The 21166-nt window shown below is 40.9% G+C and overlaps 1 protein-coding gene across 1 annotated transcript in view; it reads left to right on the plus strand.

Moving 5' to 3' along the window:
• The window catches only part of DEGS1 (delta 4-desaturase, sphingolipid 1), an 86799-nt gene that overhangs the window by 47585 nt on the left and 18048 nt on the right, over nucleotides 1-21166 (plus strand). The window contains exon 2 of the mRNA XM_078649846.1: nucleotides 15516-16258. Within this exon, the coding sequence (XP_078505972.1) occupies nucleotides 15516-16258 (743 nt within the window). The remainder of the gene's footprint in view (nucleotides 1-15515; nucleotides 16259-21166) is intronic.

A 21166-nucleotide genomic window follows, 5' to 3' on the forward strand; every position in this document is an offset into this window, starting at 1 on the left:
ATACTTGAGTAGGCATCTCTAATGGAGACTATTTCGAAAAAAAGGAAGTATTTGTGCCAGCAATTATTTTTGCTGTATATGTGCTACTGGCTATTTATCAATTCTCTTTTCACTTCAGTAGAAGATCGCTTTAAAAAAAAAAACGTTTGCCATACATCCATAAAACATAATTGGAAATGCGAATAGGTCTGGATTATGAATGAAGCTGCCTCTAGTGTCTTTGATTAGTTTATGCACTTGTTAAGTCCTCATACAAGCACTCTGTCACTTATCTTTGCACTCAGGCATCCATTAATCTATCCACTGACTCACGCTCTGACACAACAACTGTAAAATGCACAAAAATTTGACAACATATGCAAGGTAAATGAAATGAATAAAAGTAAAAAAAAGAAACCAAAGTCATTCCCTACAAAGGTAATCTGTGACATTTCATGTAACAAAATGCCTACCTGTAGGCTTTGGTCTAGAGAAATAACAATCCACCCTCAAGTGCCTTTACCATAATCTTTTCTTAATCCATGTCGGGCCTAGAACCTTTATCATAACTTTTCATAATAAGCAGGTCAGATCTGTGGCATCTGGAATTTATATTCCTAGTGAACCAGTCAGGCCTCTAGCTGTCGTCATTGGCCTGTCGCATTAACCTAATCAAGCATGCTGCAAAAGCTTAAGCTTTCCCACAAGGCAACCATCAGGCATGCTGTTGTCAAATTATAAATGCATAAAAAATACATTTAGCAAAGACTATTTCCCCTCGGTGGCCCTAACAAAGATTCTGTCAGTGCAAATCTTCTATAACCATAGTGTGTTTGAGGTTGTAACCAGCACCAAAACCATTGCCTACCAATGTATTCTGTGAGATTCCATGCAACAAAATGCATATCTGTAGGCTTTAATAAAGTGTAATAACAATCCACTCTTAAATGCCTATTGGCTTTCAACATATGCTTTTCATGATCAACTTGGCAGGCCTACTGCGTTATTACAACTTTTCATTATAAACTGTCAGGCCTACAACCTTAAGGCATCTAGCCTTTACCATTGGCTTGACACTATCCAACACAGACCTACTGAAGTGTGCTCCAGCTGGCAACCATCAAGCATACAGTTGTAAAATTAAAAAGAAGTACAACATTACAGTTGGCAGAACAATATATAACCCCTCTCAAAAGCGCCTAACTACAATCCTCACAGTAAAATTCTACTCCCAGGTTTAGTCAGGGTGGTTGACCAACACCAAAGCCCCTGACTATTGAGGTAATCTATAGATTACATATAACCAAATAACTGTCTACAGACTTAATGGAACTGTCCACTGTTGGAGGCCTACTGGATTAAACAAATGCTTTTCATTTAAATAAGCCAGGCCTACTGCATTTGTCATAACTCTTCATGATAAACAGGCCAAACCTACACACCTGGCATAACCCTTCACCACACACCAATCAAATCTGTAGCTTTTACCATTGTTTTTTTACCGTGACCCAACACCGGCCTATTGTGCAGAGCTTAAACTTTCCCACAAGGCTACCATCAGGCATACAATCATGAAATTGCTAATGTATGCAAAATACAGTTGGCAAAGCAAAATACCATCTCTTCTACAAGGGCTTAATGAGGATTCCTGTAGAGCAAATGTTCTATATTTACGGTTTGTCTACCACAGTAATCCGTGCTTTCAAGCACAAACTGCACTTTTAAGTCTAAAGTTAAAGATGGAAGGAGAGGGTACTGGGACAGGGAACAGCAATACATTCCTATTGACTCCTCCCATTTGTGCTGCTGCTATCAGAAATACACAATTAATTATATAGTTATATAAGAGACTTTAAAGGCATTAAAATGCTACGTGTGCGCCCTGAAAGGCCAAGGAAGCCTTACTGTTGCTGGCTTAGACAGATGGATTAAGAAAAATAGTCACCGCTGTGTAGAAGTGAAGCACTTTTCTCGTGGAAGCTCACACCGTCTGCCCAATCAAAACTTACTCCTGTCCACAAATGTGGGCGGAGCCAAACCCCTCCCAGTAGTACTCCTGAAAACTGTTATTTTAGGTTGATCACATAAGGTCTGACATAACAAACGTGAAGAAGCTGAAAGAGGTCACTGACCCTAGCTAGGTATCTACTCTGCAGGCGTCAGTCAGTCGTGTTTTCATGCTGTGCTCTGGATATACGTGTGGTTTTCCAGCCAACTCATACTATTGGGATGTGTGCCTTCTTTCCTCACTAATCTCACATTTTACCTTGCTGCCTCTTCTAATGCCCCTTGAGGGATAGTGAAGCAGTCACTTTACCAAATTCATTGGGGGTTGCCACTGGGCAGAAGATTAAATTGGTATCCGGCCTTTTTAGGTCTCGCCTGGTGATGCAGCGCGAAAGCACTGTCGCCAGCGAGATCTATTGTTATTGACTTGCCTCTCAAGTGGTACAGACCGGGCCACGTGCCGTTTGTGGTCTGTGGACACGCTTCTGAGACGCACTTGCTACAAAGTTTGTACAGCTGGTGCGCGTTAATTAGGGTTGGGTCAATAGTGTGAACGTGCTCCGGAAGACGTGGTAGCATTCAGCGCATGTGAGGCGCCTGGCGGCATGCCGAGATAATTACTTTGTTTCGCGAGCGGGCGTCTCACTGGCGCCATGCGGTAGAAGCTCCATTTGACATTCATTTTTGGGTGATATAACAAATCGTGCTTACTCTGCTGCTGCTCGTACACTATACATTTGTTGGTTTTCAGTAAATCACTAATTTTAGTATGCGTACCCTGCTGCTGTAGGTTGCAGTTTGTTAGCTTTGAACAAATAACTCATTTTAAGCGTCTTACGCACAAGCAGCTTCCAGTTAATCGTACTAAATGGATTTTTGCCGCGCACAAATTAAAGGTGTCTGTCACCGACTCGCAGCGTTAAAATGCTATTGTGTCTATTAGTTAAACGCTAGGTGTACCAGGTCTGCGGTGGTATCTCCTCAGCCGTGGGACTCTGTCTCTGCCTACGCCCACACAGCATTATAGGCAGCAGTGGAAGTTCCTCCATACAAATCACTGCCATGCTGTCCTGCCTGTTAGCTAGTAACCGAAAGTAACACCTACGGGCCCGTGGAACTTAAATCGCAAAACAAGCTGTCTGTCAAAGGCCGTACAACACTATGTGCAGTATACGTGATCATTTTTGGTAAGCAAATATCATGCTATAAAAAAAAAAAGAGTTCAACTACTTTATATTAAAAAAGAATCATTTACAAAACAAACCTTCCTAAAAGTTCTTAAACAGCTGCGAGCAAGATAAATGGAAGGGTGTTGCTAATGTATTTGTGATCGCTAACAGTAGTGCTTTTAATCTGCTAAAAAAGTCAATGAGTACAAGCACATGTAAAAATACAGTGGAATACATTATCAAGAATAGAACTATTTAGCTACCACTTCACGTTATAATATGCTTATAATGCTGCTCTCTGTGGCTTGCTAAAAAAGTCAACTTATAACCAAACTTATGAAGACATGTTAAAATGCATTTTTACATAATAGCGCATATTTAACTGCTGTTTGGCCTCATACCACGCATATAATGTGTTTAGGATCGCTAACACTACAGTTTTGTATTGCTTGACATGCAAGTTCACTTATGTACCAGTTATAACAATGCATTATTCTAACTTGGCAACAGCATATGTTTTGCTGGCTCCTGTATTATCCGGCCATAAAAAGATTACTACTTTGTTGCATAAATATCTAACTTGCTCAATGTTAGTGATTGCATTGCAAAATGTTATGACTTAGTTTACACAACTTTATGAATGCATTTACATAGCTGGAGATATTTCATAATATCATGTGGAACATTCTTGATGGCAGTAAAATTATTAGTGCTAATTCAGTGAGTATAAGTAAACTTTCTTGCAGACAAAACATGCAATGAACACAAGTTGAACTTCATAATACCAGTACTGTAAATTATTTAACCAATAAAAGCTCTAAGAAGATAAAAATAGCTGCAAAGCACTATGAAATGGAAAATACTGGCCCTTATGTTTTTTCCTGTAAGTTGTCTAATGTAACGCCTGCGTTACCTTTATGTTAAACAGGACAACACTAACGCTGTTACAACACAATGCACTCTAAATGGCAGCACGCTAACTTACACAGTAATTAAAAAATACCAATAGTAATACTTACTGTTTTCTGTTACTTCAACACCAATATACTATTATCATGCAAATCCAGTAAGTAGAGCTGTAGCTGCCACTTCCCTAGCTATAACAAGCGCTGTCTTACCTGTAAGGCAATTGCCGGAGATCACGACTCCGTGGCGGTGAACTGTAAGTTGCAAATTAAGATGTTCTTGAACGCCCATACACCAGTACATATAGCAGTGCAAGTCTGTCCACACGCGGCACTAATATGCAATCGTGTCTATTAGGTAAGCGCCATAGATAACGGGTCCGCGATAGTCTCCTGAACCGTAAAACGAGGTGTCCGCCTACGCCCACACAGCATTCTATGCAGCAGTAAAGTTCCCTCGTACACATCGCTGCCACACCGTCCTGCCTGTTAGCTGAATATCGGAAGTGACGTATTCGCGATAATGGAATCTAATTGGCAGAACGAGCGGTCTGTCAAACGCCGTACAACACTGCGTGCAGGGTTAAGACGCTACTCACACGCAGCATTACCATAATGAATGGGAGTGGCACTCTCCCCGTACGCAACACTATCACGCTATCCTGCCTGTGAGCTCAGCGCCATAAGTGACAACTTCGCTACATAAATGTAAACCGCACATCAAATGTCCGTCAAACGCCGCCTAATATACGTGCAGCATAACAAGTGTACTTGCATGCAGTGCTTACTTAATTATTTATTCATAAAGTCCGTTTTTATATGGCGAGGACTTTACACCGTATTTGTCAAAGCGCTTTACAATAAAAACAACACTTATACATAAACTAGAACAGAAGTAAGTTCCAGGTTTGCAGACCATTGCCTGGAAAAAGATTAGGCTATCGATCTTTTTGTTTTAAGTAAGCAGTTGAAACATTAAATTCCCACATAAAGCAATGGTGTACAGCCTCCACAAAGTTGCAGTTTATTTGTCGGTTAGCCAACATAGGACAAATGGAAAGCTTTGTAGGTGATACAGGCAATATCATAGATACACTGTCTCAATGGGAAGCCACTACAAAAAAAAACATGGATGTGATGAATTCACTTCTTATGGATATATAAATAAAACAAGCTGCTGAATGACGAACAGATGTAAGAGAAAACAGGTGAAATTTGGCGAGCTATTATAGGGCATTGCAGTAATCTAGCAATGTCATTCTCATATGAAACTCTCACTCTAACATAATATTAATACACCAGTACCTGCCACCCTGCCTATATCAATAGTACAATGCTGGTAAAATGCCATCTAATTAAATACCACAGACTAAGCAAACCGGCATTAGCGTTTATAAATACAACCCGTGTACTATGTACTATCCTTTTTTAAACTGTTAGCACCAGAATATTTACCTACAAAACTATTTTTAAAATACATATTACTACTTAATCATATTGTTTACTATAATACTAATTGTGCAATATTAAGCAAAGATCAAACCTATACCTGTATCATAATGTGTACTTATATATGCAAAACAATGCTAACTTTGACAACTAAAACTTCATTTCAACAAATTACTCTCATACATTTACTTTAACTACTGCAACATACAATATGAAAGCTATTTACAATACTAATAGCTTTAACTTATGTGATGCGAGACCTATTGCATTGCAAATGCTTGTTTAACTTCAATCTGTGTTTTGCAGGTCCCGAGGCAGAAGGTAACCAATATCACTGCAAAGCATGATAAATCTCTGAGGGTGGGAACCAGACAGTGCCAAAGAAGGCAAAAACGGTGGCAGGGCAAACAGAAAAATTGAGACAAATGGAGAGACAATGCAACAGAAATAAGGAATGGAACGAAGGACAGATTGCAAAGACGCAAGGGCAGTAGAAAAGAAAAAGCAGGGTTAAAAGACTGAATGGAAGAATATGTAAGGGGGAAGAATGGAAGGGAAAATAAAGAAATTGGCAGGAAAGCAAGAAGAAACGGGAAGAAGGACATTAAGAGGATGATTATAAGGATAGAAAAGATGGACCGACATGGAAAGAATGAAAGTACAATGGTAAGGAAAAAAAGACGGATAATCAATGGTGGAGAGTAAGGAGAAATTAACAAAGGAAACAAGAAATGGATGAAGGAAAAGCCAAAAGAATGAAGGGAAAATGGAGGTTAAACAGTCAAGAGTGATGAGAAATATGGAAAGAAATATGGAACGAAAGGATGGAGAGATTTGGAAAGAGATTAAAATAAGCAATATTTAAAAAGGGTAAAAGGTAGAGAAGAAAAAAAGAGGATGCAAATATGGAAGATAATGTAGGATAAAGGGAGATAGAAAGTAAGTGAGGAAAGTAAACAAAGTGAAAGATGAAATAAAAGATGGTGAAGGAAAAGAAATACAAAAAATGAAGTAGACGGAAAGAAAGCTGAAAGAAAATATAAAGGAAAAGACAATGAAATGAAGAAAGACAAACTCAAAATAAAGTTGAAAGAGTATGATGAAAACGAAGACTGAGGCAGAAATAACAGTAACAAGCATTGCTAAAGCAATGCCATAGGCTCGACCTAAATATGATGAAAGTGAGGGACAAAAACGAACTAAGCATAATAAAAGAAAACATCAGGGAGTGAGTGTTCGAGAAGGGGTTATCAAAATAAATAAAAAGGTTGGAGGTAGAAGAAAATAAGTGAGGCAAGAGCACTGTTTTTTGTGTAAAGGAATTTTATTGATTTTCAAATATCGGCAAGTGACGATCGGCAAGAATAAGAACATGAACACAGCATCATATATATGCTTAACCATACTCGATCATCCGTATTAATGTAAGATTCCCACTCCATAAAGCCCACCCGCCTCATGTAGTCTCAGCCATATATCTATACATCAATCATCTGTGTCTCATTTGGAATCCTCCCATTTCAACAAATATAGGGCAGTTGGTAATCCTAGTTTGTGGTCTTACACTGACCTCTGGAATTCAATCAACAACTATTTGTAACATAGGTGTTTCAGCCATTCTAAGCAAGAGTCCTCTCTAAGGGACTACCCAAGGACATCGATGGTGATACGGGATCAGGATCTTTCATACGGTCTACTGGTGCCTCCCAAGCCTTGGCCAGGTCTAATGAACCATGTCCCTGTCTAGCCTTGCGGAGCAGCACTTCACTCTTGTACCCCGTCCTATCTCTCAGGCTTTTTTGCCATGGCTCTGCTAGGGGCCCTCCAGCAACCTTCTGATTCCTGGTGATTTCGCTTTTTGCCAGGATAAAGGCCAAGTCTTGAAATCTACTCCTGGTCTTGCTCTTAGTGGTGTGCGGAAACCAACTTAATAAGCAGTGATGGGGACCTCTTCTGTGGTAACCACAGCAATTGTGTTTTTGACTCCTCCCATGTGAGTGGTAAGTAACTAGCAACTCCACATCATATGTAGGAACTCCACACCTACCTCCCTGCATTGTGGGAATGCTGCTTCTACTGTATGAAAATATCCTATTGATTCTTCGGGGGTGAGGTATTCCCAAACTATAAATAAATAGAATATAATTGGTATAAACAGGCATTCCTTGAGGCTTTAGAGATCCTTTCCAATATGGTCTCCCAGTCACCCTCCGGTATGGGGACCCCCAGGTCGTCCGCCCATTGCGTCCTGTCTGTAAGGTATTAAGAGGTAGCAGCATGTCTTCTGCCTTATAATTCAACTTTTGATGCACCCACATCTATCCCGCCCCCCAATGGGGCAGTACCTACAGCATATGAATAAGCCGTCAGGCAATTACCAGCCCGTGCCCCAGTCCTTTGCAAACATTCAGCCCAGCAGCACCCCAGCACTTGGAATTTAGTAGTATCATTCCCAAGAGGATAACCCAGTCTCAATAGTACCCACATCAGCTGGTGAAGATCAGGTATAGAATGTGCCATCACGCATCCTGGTGTCAATCTACTGGCTACCCATTGAGTGAGCCATTGGAGCTGTGCCGCAAGGTAGTAAGATTCAAATTCAGGGATAGCCAGTCCTCCCTCTTCCACGGGCGTTTGCAACATGGTCACAGCCACCTATCTATGGCCTGATGAAGGGGGAGCGTCTTCCAAAAGTCAGCGCTCGTTCGAAGTGCCCGAACCGCCTTTCCAACATTCCCGTCCAATAAGTTGGCCTAGTTGTGGTATATTTTAACTCCCTGATATTGTAGGCAACTGTAGTAACTAGTTCCTATGGGGGGAGGGGGGGGACACGACTCTCGCTCCCAATGAAGGTATTGCCTGGACCCTAAGGAGCTCAGAGACTGGAGTGGTGTTTGCTGACCATGTGGTGAGAGAGGCTGCGTCTGCCATCTTGAAGTACTTGGACTTGTTCAAGGGGCGGAAGCCGAACTGTAGCCACGTGGCAGGCACTCCTTGAAGTGGCGTGCCGCGGGGGCTTGAGCAAAGGAGAATAAGTTCAGAAGCAAATAAATGTTGAGTCTTTCTGCAAATCTCCACTCCCTGGTGCTCACGTCTGCCCTCCTGATTCTACAAAGTGTTATTATGAATGTCTCTGGATACAAGTAAGCTTCCACTCTGCCTCCCCTCGAAACCATATGGACATGTTTGCAAATCCGGTTCTAGCGAAGCACACTTCTTGTTTTGTCCCACAGCTTGAGAACAGCCTAGGAGCTCTGTGCCTTTCTCTAGGAAGGTGTTTGCCTCGCAGGGAAAGAAGACCAGGCTGTATGTTAGATGCCTATAGCAAAGGTGTCCACACAGAGCAGGGCTGGGAAGGAGTGCAAAAAAGTGCACTAGGATCTAATAACACTCCCTACTTGACAGGCCCAGCGCAAGACATGACCGTGGAAAAAAAAAGTAACAACTCTAATCCCCTTACAGAGGGGGACTTGAAAACGTGCATCTCGGAGCTCCACCGGAAGATTTCAGAAACCTTCTCGCAGCTACAGACCCTGACAACTGAAATGACCACTGCAATAGCAGACCCTAACCAGCACGTCCAAGCAATCGGAGAGTCTCGACAAATGAATATGACTTACGTCGGTCTTAACTGGGACATTCAGACCACCCAATCAGCGCTTGTCCGAAAGGCACAGGGCTTTGAATTAATAGCGAGATAAGTGCACAGAACTAGAAGATGGGTCGCACAGAATTAACATTAGGCCCTAGAATGCGAAGGAAGGCTCGGATCTTGAAGGGTTCTGCACATACTTGTTTAGATCTATTCTGGGGGAAGACCAGACCGTTTCTATCCCATTCGTGCTTGCTCAGAGTGGGAGTTCCGAGAGAAACTCTCGACTCTGGGACATCCTGGTGACGTTTGGATCTTCCAGGCTGAAAGTTCCCATCTATAAGGAAGCCAGGTCTGACAATATCTCTTTTAGAGGGAGTGTGGTGACACTGTTCCAGGGCCTGTCACAAGTCACTCTTGACAAATGGCACACTCTGGATCACATTACTTGTAAAGATCATCAGGAAAAAATATGTTACAGATGGACTTTCCCTTTTGCACTCTGGTTTTAAGTTGACTCCAAAACCCACTTGAACCACACTGGGAAGAGGGGAGTTCGGCACAGGGGCCGCCCGACCCCACTCAGTGGCTTCTCAGGAAATGTGGAGCACATCCAGGAAATCCAAGGACAAATGGGAGAGAATTTGTCTGCCTCATAGTAACCAGCAAAACGTTTACGGGATTGTAATTGATTATGCTAGTTCACTGCAGTTCAGTTGTGAGTTGCTTGCGTTTCTTTTGCTGTGCAATCTTTATCTTGGTATGTGTATCAATTCCTAGGCAATCACAGCAACAGCATAGGGAACAAGTATGCAAGGAAGAACATTAAAGTACACCCTCTATTATAAAACCATGTTCTTTTTAATAAACAATTATATTAAAATCCGTATACGGTCATAAATCTTATTAAACACAATACATACATAAATAAATACACAGTGAAATTAGAACCATTGTTCTTAGCCACATGAATGCTACAGCAATTTATCCTCTGTGCTGCAGATCCATTATTTCCATTGTTCATGACGAGCGCAGCTCGTCATGAGCACACAAGCAGTGTACTGCATGACGAGCTGAGCTAGTCATGAGCATGGAAGGGGTTAAATAAGAAAAATGTAAAGGAATCAATTAAAACACACACGATTAATATCAAAAAGTGGCAATTAATGTAATCGATGTGCGTTTCGGCGTTTAATGAACGCCTTCTTCAGGAGCCACACAAAATTCTGAAATACATAATAAACAACAGAAGAAAATAAAACTTCATTGTCTCAATAATACATAATCAATCACTAAAAACATTTCATAAAATTCATTAATATCTCACATTTCATAATAACAGGAGACAACCTATAAAGGCAACACCTTGTCCCTAATTGCTTAGATAATTGGTACATGATAAGCATATAACTGAACATCAAGATAAAATATCAGAGCACTCGCATTCAATACAGTCCTGCAAAAACTGACTCAAAAGCAGATATAAGAGAACCTCACTATGCAACAATGTATTGCTTAATGGGCGGGTCATGAGTCAGATGGAATCGACAGCCCTTGGCAAGAAGGTGCGTTCAACTATCGTTAATTAATGCAAGACATTGCATGCAGACATAACCATAACCAGGTTACAGAATTTAATCTAAAAGTGTGAAGATGACGAAAAGTAAAACATTATAGAATTGCTGACGAACTCAGACTTTTAAGTAAGTCTGAGTTCGTCAGCAATTCTATAATGTTTTACTTTTCGTCATCTTCACACTTTTAGATTAAATTCTGTAACCTGAATCAGATATGGTTATGTCTGCATGCAATGTCTTGCATTAATTAACGACAGTTGAACGCACCTTCTTACTAAGGGCTGTCGATTCCATCTGACTCATGACCCGCGATTAAGCAATACATTGTTGCATAGTGAGGTGCTCTTGTATCTCCTTTAGAGTCCGTTTTTCCAGGACTGTATTGAATGCGAGTGCTCTGATATTTTATCTTGATGTTCAGTTATATGCTTATCATGTACCAATTATCTAAGCAATTAGGGACAAGGTGTTGCCTTTATAGGTTGTCTCCTGTTATTATGAAATGTGAGATATTAATGAATTTTATGAAATGTTGTTTTTTGTGATTGATTATGTATTATTGAGACAATGAAGTTTTATTTTCTTGTGTTTATTATGTATTCCAGAATTTTGTGTGGCTCCTGAAGAAGGCGTTCCTTAAGCGCCGAAACGCGCGTCGATTACGTTAATTGCCACTTTTTTATATTAATTGTGTGTGTTTTAATTGATTCCTTTACATTTTTCTTATCTAAGAACAATGGTTTTAATTTCACTGTGTATTTATTTATGTATGTATTGTGTTTAATAAGATTTATGACCTTATACGGATTTTAATATAATTGTTTATTAAAAATAATATGGTTTTATAATAGAGTGTGTACATTAATGTTCTTCCTTGCATACTTGTTCTCTATGCTGTTGCTGTGATTGTGTGTGTTTTCCCTGTCCTAGGAATTGTACCATTTTCTATCCAGGGGGTCCTTGTTTTTCACATACAATCTTTATCTTGCTCAGTCTGTCTGCGAGTCATATGGGTGTATGGGCAGGAGGTTTTGGGGAGTTTCAGTTGTGTACTCCTGCCATGACACCCTCTATTGGGTGTCAAGATGTAGCTATTGCTTTCTCTAGGATAAAATTCCTAACCATTTAATTTTCTCTTCAATTTGAAGAGAGTTAAGGGGGAGAAGGGAGTTTGCATACGAAATTTACATAACTTAAGGGAGGGACACCTGACTGCACTCAACAGGTACTGGAAAAGCTTGGCATTCCTAACTTAGGTCTATCATGGAAAATATACCAACTTGGAATGTCAAAGGTTTGAACTCCCTGGTCACAAGGCATACAATCTGGACAACAACTAAATTTGAGCTGCCTGATATTCTTTGCTTGTAGGAAGCCCACCTTATTCAATGAGAGATCCTCAAAACGTGGAACAATCCTTTCCCGCAACAGTTCCACGCCACGGCTCATACTAAGAGATGGTGAAGACGTAATAGCACTACACATAGATATTGTATTCACAATTATACAAACAAGATTAGACTACTGGAATGGGAGGTATGCCTATGTCACAGGGACCCTAGTCTAGGAGGAAGGTAACTAACCATTCTTACCACTTAGGTACCAGATGTAAGCCAGCAAAGATTTTTGATAACCATGCTCGACAAGATGAGTGGACCCTGGGAGATCGCAGTTTGTTCACTGACCCTACACTTGATTGATTCTTCAAGGTGCCATGTCGAGTCAATCTGTGGGAAAATTGTGGGAACAAGAGCTATTTGACATCTGCCAGTAATTACATCCAAATGAACCGGAATACACCTTTTTTTTTTTTTTTTCCCCCCTCCCATGCTCCCATATTTTACTTACGTATATCTCTGGCATGAGCCGCCTAGTGTTACTTGCATGTCACCCGAAAAATAGAAATGGGTCTGATTGCATGCTATCTTAACACTATAATCTGGCTACTAGACCTAACATGAGGACTTATTGGTAATTTGACAAATCTCTATATAATTGAATACATCCAGAATAATGGGACAGGTTAAGTATTGTGGAACACCTTCAAGGCGGTCATCGGTGGCCAATGGATAGCAGTACAAGCAGAACAATAAAGAGGGACCCTAACCAAGCAAAACCTTGAAGTGGAGCTGAAGGAGGGGGAGGTAAGGTACAAATCTATGAGCTCCCTCAAATTTATTAGATCATTGATGTCCTTGAAAAGCCAGCTGATCCTTCTAGCTCCGGAAAAGTCAGAAAAAGTTATCCTCTAGTTGAAGCAGAGGTTTTCTGAGAGTACGTAAAGCTGAAAGTCCGCTCCAAAGGCATTTAGCTACAGCCGTTGCGAAACACAGAATACCTAATGTTAAAGTATTCCAAGGTGTGGTCACACAGGCCAAACCGGCAAAACGTGAAATCTTTTTGGAATACGAAAAATACGAAAAAGTGCAATTGGTGATTATGAGATTCCAGACCAGAAGCTTTTACAAGTGCTCCTGCACTGATTTAGCCCTTCATCTAATTAAAGTATTTAACTAGTTCTCCCAGTGCAAGGCAGTTACGCCATCAATGACTAAATCAAACATTACCATGATACACAAACTGGGAAGCCCACGTACTTCTGCGCATAGTACAGACTATTAATGGCGTTGCTTAATACTTATGCTAAAATCTTAATAATTTTTAGCCAATAGATTAGCTCCCACCTTCCTTATCTAATATATCTGTACCAATAAGGTTTTATATTTGGAAGTCTGCCAACATTTGCCGTGTCTGACTCTTAATTTTAAAAGTTGGTTAAGCGTAATATCCCAATTATCGTTCTGACACTGAACACACAAAAATGCATTTCAGGAGGTCAACTTATTTGTGAGCCATATGCTTGATGTTGTGGGCCTAGGACTAAATATGAAACATTTTATATAAGGCCTTTTCTAAATCTCCATAAGCCATAATTATAGTTAATCAATCAGGGGTTTATGAAGCGAGCTACTCACCCGTGAGGGTCTCAAGGCGTTAATGGGGGTATATCAGAAAGAAAAGGGATGTCCCAGTACTCCCTTGCTATTCGCCCTGGTGCTAGAACTGTTGAAGGCTAGGATCAGGGACCGTGGGGGAGTTAAGGGCATGCCCTTCGGCTGTGAACAGAACAAGGCCCTTGTTTTTTGCAGATTGCGTCTTATTAACATTGACAGACCCGAGGAATCCATGCCGGCCATGTTCTATATTATGCAGCATTACAGCAAATATGGGTCGAAACTTCAAACACATGGTTCAGCCTTCACAAATCTCCTGCTTCGAATTTACAAGCAAAAGCCCTGCCAAGCAGAGACATTGCTCTTTCTCATGCTGACCATTTTGTATTCATGTCCTTGCTAAAATCGTACATACTGTCACACTGTATATATGATATTCACTTCACCACGTACACCGAGCACTCAGTAACCCTATTACATGTCACTTACTTGTATATCTCTTCACTTGACGGCCTTCATTATCCTTTTTAGATATACCTTTAAAATCGTATAAAATAAGAATTTTCCAAGCATCCCATAGTTGGTTTTATTGTGTTCCAACCACATGTACAAATAATTTGATGTTTCTCTTCTTTGATTCTGTACAATGTTTACTTTATTTTCATCTTTGATTGAACTCTTGTATTGCAAAGTAATTATCACCCCAACCGAACCATTGTAGCTTTTTATAACTAAGGTAACTATAACTCCCTCCCTCATCATGCACTGCTAGTTACCCCACATATTACATCACTCATGACATCCTCTGATACTGATCATATCACTGCAACTTTTGCAGTGGAAATATTGATGAGAAACTTATGCATGGCTTGGGGTTTAAGTTATAGTTACTTGAGATAACTAGAACTAGTGAATTTCTGTGGTTTTTGAAGTTGAAAACGTTATGTTGTTACTGAACATTTCACCTAACTAGAACATTACATTAAACTTTGGTTGATTTTTTTCGGTGAATATGTGTGTATGTGTATATATGTGTATGTGTATATATATATATATATATATATATATATATATATATATATATATATCATGAACATTGACGGGCAGCATGTCAAATGATCTACCCAGAGAATGTGAACTATTAACCATGGGACTTTGTAGAGAACTAGGACTGAAAAATGCTATATTTTGCCTCTATTTGTACCCAGTTGTTTTGGGGGTTGGCAGGGGTTATCAACTTTGTGTGGCACACAAACATAATGGAGTATTACATGATTCCTTCAGAGCGGACAGTAGAATCTATACGACGTGTGGCCAATATATTTTACATTTGTGCGATATAAACAATGCCCACTAACCTGAGAAAGGATTGAGATTGCTCACTTTGCTTGCTCACCCAGTGCCTTATGGTTCTAGCTACGGGGTATATGATTTTTCTAGCTACTTACTTGCCCCGTTTTTGGATCTCATTGACTTCTTCCACATATTGAATGGCTGATGTACCCACTATCTTGCTTTGTTAAATAGATCTATATTGTTTGGACAAAATAAACCCTAAATTATTAGTGATAACTTGGGCAGAGTGCAGAAATTCACTTGCATCCTTGCCACTTTAAATGCAAATGGTGAGTCGGGATCTGTGTTTCTGGTGTCTTTATATACCAGTGGGTGCTAGGCTGCCTCTTTGTAATAAAGTCTGTGCTAGATGAAATTAAAACTAAACGATCTACTTTCCTAATTTTTCTTTTTCTGTTGGTCTTTTTGTATGACTGTATCTTCTTAGTCAGTTTTGGAAAATCACAAGGTGGATTGTTGGTGCGAGAGAGACTTTTTGTTGACTAGGAGTTCTAAATTAATGGCATGTCTTTGTTTTTTTTATACAGCTAAATATCCAGAAATTAAAACGTTGATGAAGCCGGATTTCAATTTGATCTGGATCGTAACATTGATGGTTTTCACCCAACTGACTGCATTCTATCTGGTTAAAGACTTGGAATGGAAGTGGGTTCTGTTTTGGACTTATGCATTTGGCAGCTGCATCAGTCATTCCATGACCTTGGCCATCCACGAGATCTCCCACAACAGTGCCTTTGGGAACAACAGAGCGATATGGAACAGAATGTTTGGAATGTTTGCTAATCTCCCCATTGGTCTTCCCTACTCAGTCTCCTTCAAGAGGTATCACATGGATCATCACCGCTACCTGGGAGGTGACGGCATCGATGTAGACATCCCAACTGACTTTGAGGGCTGGTTCTTCTGTACCCGCTTGAGGAAACTCATCTGGATTATATTGCAGCCTCTCTTCTATGCAGTCCGACCTCTCTACATAAACCCTAAACCAATCTCAAGACTTGAAATTATCAATTTGTCCATTCAGTTTTCCTTCGATATCGTGGTTTACCACTTTTGTGGAGGTAAAACCATCTTTTACATGCTTGCAGGATCAATACTTGGACTGGGTTTACACCCAATCTCTGGACACTTCATAGCGGAACATTACATGTTCTTGAAAGGACATGAAACCTATTCCTACTATGGACCTTTGAATTATCTTACATTTAATGTCGGTTACCACAATGAGCACCACGACTTCCCCAGTGTTCCTGGGAAAAACCTCCCCAAGGTAAACACATTTACTTTTATTGATTAAGCTCTTTTGAGTCAGTTTGTCTGATTTAAGTATTTCTGAGACCCCAGGTGGTTTAATTTGACAGGACTGATTCCTTTAGATTGTGTGCATGTCGATAATGAGTTGCCTCTGTTTATTGTATTTGCACCACGGAGAGATGCATGTGTGGTTACAATGAGTGGAGATAACACAACATTACTGTAAGCTAACTTTGTATCAGAAGTGTGCATCCAAAATGCTGCATGTGGGATTTTAGTCTTATACAGGTTAAGACTTCCCAACAACATTGCATTTTACACAAAAGTTGATTAAACCTATGTGCAGTCAAATGGCACATTGTTGAATATTTAATAATTGTATCTTACAAAAACTTTGTACATTCCAAAAGATGTTCAAGCATTTTCTAGGTCCTAAAGCGGATTAGCAAAACTTAAAATGAAGTTGTACAGTCATTAAAAACTGCTGAATATGAAACAAAGCCCTGGGACCTAAAAGCGAAGAGCTCTTCACTTAGAAGTGGAGGATCTTTAACTGTGTTAAGGATGTGATGGGATCATGTAACCTTTCTGGTCCAATTTGACACCAACTCACAGAGAGGGGGATCTAGTTTTTCCCTCCTGTATTTCATGATTTGGCATCTCCCAGTTTTCATTTACTGCACAAATAACTGCTTTTCTCCAAACCTGCGAGAATGCCAATTCTCGGGAAGCCAAACAAGCAGTTTTACATTACTTAGCTAACTCTTAGGGAAGCAAGTAAAGTCTTTACATAGTGTGTGTGATATGATCCAATTTTCATGACCACTAAGCTGTACGGTGCAACAAGCCCGTAACATATCCAAGAGTTGATAGTCGGCTAAAATGGCACAGCAAGTGTCCGTCTTTGACAGTCGACTGTGTTGGCAATTAGGTAGTAAGGATAACCAGGGTAACGCAATATCCTTGAAAGGAAACTGTCAAAATCTGTATATGGAAAAATTACTTGCATAAGCGTCATTTACAGAACATAAGGCAACTTGTGGTAATCCAATTTCTAACCCAATTGATGTTAAAACATTAGTTAGACATAGGGGAATGTTTAAAAAGGAAATCATACCAGAAGTGTTAGAAATCAAAACACAACACTACTTCATTATTCCCTGTAAGGGGGTATCCTCCAGTGCTGAATATTATGGACCTACTGACCAGTGATAAAATAACTACATCCGAACCTCACCCGTGCCTGGGTGTAGGTGTTCATTCATTCGGTTTCCTAACGAGTCAAGGTGGATCTCCTATGTCTCAAAGATTTACTTAAATCATTAGGGATCTGCTGATTTGAAGCTGCTTATCTAGTCTTACATCTGTAGGGTAGTTTGGTGCCAACTTTTGTAACCTAAGGGTGTTTGGAAGAGTAAGAGAGAAGTTCTTGTGCACCTGCGCCCTCACAGGGAACTGTCTTCCACCAAAGCCCTCTTCCAGAGTTACATGTGCAGGTGACCGACCTTTCTACGGGGTCAAAACAGCCAGAACCCGGATCACGTGAAGAAGGGGCAGACCGAGGCGAACATAGGGCACATGTTGCCCTGCAAGTGCAGGAAGAATTTGGTGCTATGACCGTGCACAGGACAAAATTCATATCTTCTTGATATAAAATAAAAAAACACCTTCGACTGTCGGTGATCTGATTACAATGGTGAACCTTTCACAGGAAGCCACAAGTGTATCCTCTGTACATCTCCTTTGCCCCGTGCTCTTGAACAACGTAAGCATGATGCAGGCGAGCACTTCAGCCCAGCCCACACATCTGAAACCTCTAATGTGCATCCCCTGCAGAGTTTGACACGGGTTTCGTGGCCGTAAATGTGAACACTTAACTTTTCAAACGTAAGTTGATATTGTTTTACAGTGAATGTTAAAATAGTTCAACAAGCTAGAGTAATTTGTGATAATTGCCCCACAGGCATCGTATTTAAATATAGACATTCTACCTTTTCAGTGCGTGTTTTTTTTTAATGTAATTCTTGATATACCACTTCAATACCCTGGGTCAAAGGGTGGTAGACCTATTCTCTCTGTAGTATGGTGCTACATGTGGAAATAAAACCATTTACACTACCAAAACGATTAACGGAGTAATACCGGAGGAAGAGGCATTTAACAGGCACCTGCGCGCATTCTGTTTTCCCAAGACTTGCGCACGTTATTATTAGTAAAATTGTATTTATAATGCAGGTCAGTTATACAAATATCCATCAGTTCAGACATTGTCGTGCAACACACATGCTTGTCACTTTTATAACTTCGTGGACTCCATTTATTTTTGTATATTTTTCGTGGAGCGTGCAACATTTGAAACATAAAGCAGAATGAGCCAAACCAGGGAAAAAGAAGACTCCTTCTGCAAACTGTATATGTGCACTGGTTATTTTTGTGACCCAGAGTGGGCGGAACGACTATAGAAGAGTCTCCCGCGCTACTGCATTGCTGGAATAACATGCGGCAGCACAATGTAAGGCGAGGCCAGGCTGAACCAGGCAGGGAGGTGGGGACTTTCAGGGCCGACCAGGTGAGCAACTACCACTTCCTGCCCCCGAGCCGCCACTTCACCGCTTATTATCAGGACCCATTGTTCCTGGGTGAGTGGGCCAAACCGATTCTATGCAAGCAAACCAAGATTATGTATGGCTCGCACAATACACTACCTTATCACATGAAGCTTCGACGTGTAAACATAGTGTCCTAAAGCGTGGAGCAGCACTGAAGCGCCCTGCCTCTACCAGCAGTTCAGGGATCTTGGATTGGCCCGAGGGTGGGGTTTCGCTTTCCCGCATTGTTATGAAGGCGATGCGACCCTTTCTCTGTTTAATTATCTCAGGTTACTAAAAGATAAGTTAATTACATCGAAAAACAAAAAAATGAATGGAACTATAAGTCACAAAGGGTACAGATGAGCAACAGGCGTTGGCAAGGGTAATAGGTTTCTTCGCCTTTTCGACATGTTGGTTTTGCCAACGTTTATTGACCGTACTGTGCAGCATTGACAAACGATGAATATGCATGTTCGTGCATACAGCCTCACACTGCTTCCAATTTGTTTTTAATTTACGCCAAGATGGCAGACACCTACATTGGTGCAGCAAATACATTTAAAAAATGTAAATGTTTAAGTGCATTTAAAGAAAAAAAGCCCCCCTCCCACCCCCAATTTTTATTTTATTTAAAGGAACGGAGAGAGGGTCGGGGAGAGGAAAGGGGGAGCACTTCGATGAGAAGGATTTTGTGAGGGTGGAGGGGGGCAGGCAATAGATAGGGAATGGAGGTGCTTTAGGCATTTGAATCGTATGTCCCCTAGTTTTACAAGCTATTAAATCAAACGTGACCGTGGTTTGTGAACATTTAATAGTTTTGGGAAGGAGGATCCACTTAGTGCCTTTGGCTCTTGTCATAAGATAGTGACCCCTCACCTAGTCAGTCTCATACCATAAGCATGTGTAGAGGCCAATATGACTTCAAGCCTTTGAAAGGGACCCTTTCAAAGGCTTGATGTTTTTGATTTCTTTTTTTAAGCAGTTTGGAAATGGCATAGATTGAGCTGAACAATTGCATGGACTTTTGACGTTTATTTAAGCATTTCCGGAGAGAGGTTATTCACACTAAAGGCGAATATGTGTGCCTTAGTCAAACCGGCACCTACCTAGGGGAGTTAAAACACCAGTTTGAGCACCTAGAATCAATTACTCTTGTGCCTGAAATGACGTCACATGATTATCATTTCTTGGTGCTGTGTTTATTTATTTTTTATTTTTTTGCACTTCATCAATGTATTCTCTTTCTGTACTTCTCCGTTTTGATAACCGCTACGTCAAGTGTTACCTCTGAAGGCCTTTTCTAGATGGCACTGCAGCTGTCTTCATGACATCTGCATTTAGTCTTGGATGCCACCATGATTCCCCTGCCTGCGATTCGTATTCCCTGAAGTACAGGGATACCATCAGAGAGCAGGAGTCCTGAAGGAACGCAGCAAAGTATACCCTTGCTACAGTTAAGAACCATTGTGAGGGAAAAATGTCCCTAAAGGTCGAGCCTCAAAAAATGCCATAGGAAGGAGTGATCATTTTCTTCAAGGAAGTGGTCCCATTCCCAGGATCGTTGCAAGCCGCACGTCATTCCAGTGTCGAGCGGTTCCTCCAAATTCCAAAGTCAGAGAAGATTCAGTCATGATTTCATACTCTACTGATCCTATATTGGTTGAGGCCTTCAATCAGGCTATGTTAAATGCCCTTAGGCACCTTCTGGGCCACTCTACATGTACAGACCCACTCCATCCAGCGTTGGGGCTCCAAATTGATGTCTCTCACCTCTGTACCTCCACTGGGCTGGGCTCCAGCAAAGTTGTTGACGACCGCAGCACCATTCCCTGTCCACGACTCCATCCATGATGTCTACCCTAGTGCCGGTCTCAAAGTTGGCTAAAATGATCTGGATGGCACTAGAGAAGCTCAGAACTTGCCTTGCAGAAGTGTATCTCAGTAGAGCCCACAAATGTACCCAGGTGGAGTAGTTATTTGCCTCTGCTCCCGTAACCATGCTTGACGAGGTGCACAGAAGATGCATTTCATCAGCAATACAGAACACTTTGGGGCTGTTCCAGAGCTCAACAGACATCGCAAAGGCCACCCTTTCAGCGAGTCCTTGCACCTCAGGAAATATATTCCACCTTTTGTGCTAACAGTGGATCTAAAAGTTGCAACAGATCTAATTCTTTTGTTTTCTGCTGAACGAGCTCTCTCAAAACCTATCTAGACTCCTACCACACCCCGACACTGCCATATTCCTCTGGTAGAAAGGTCTACCGGTTTTCAGACGGCTGGGTCATTCAATTGATTGGGAGTGGCTATGCTCTCCTCTTGCTCACCATTCA

This window comes from Lissotriton helveticus, chromosome 6 (genome assembly GCF_964261635.1).
Source record: "Lissotriton helveticus chromosome 6, aLisHel1.1, whole genome shotgun sequence".
NCBI lineage: Eukaryota > Metazoa > Chordata > Amphibia > Caudata > Salamandridae > Lissotriton > Lissotriton helveticus.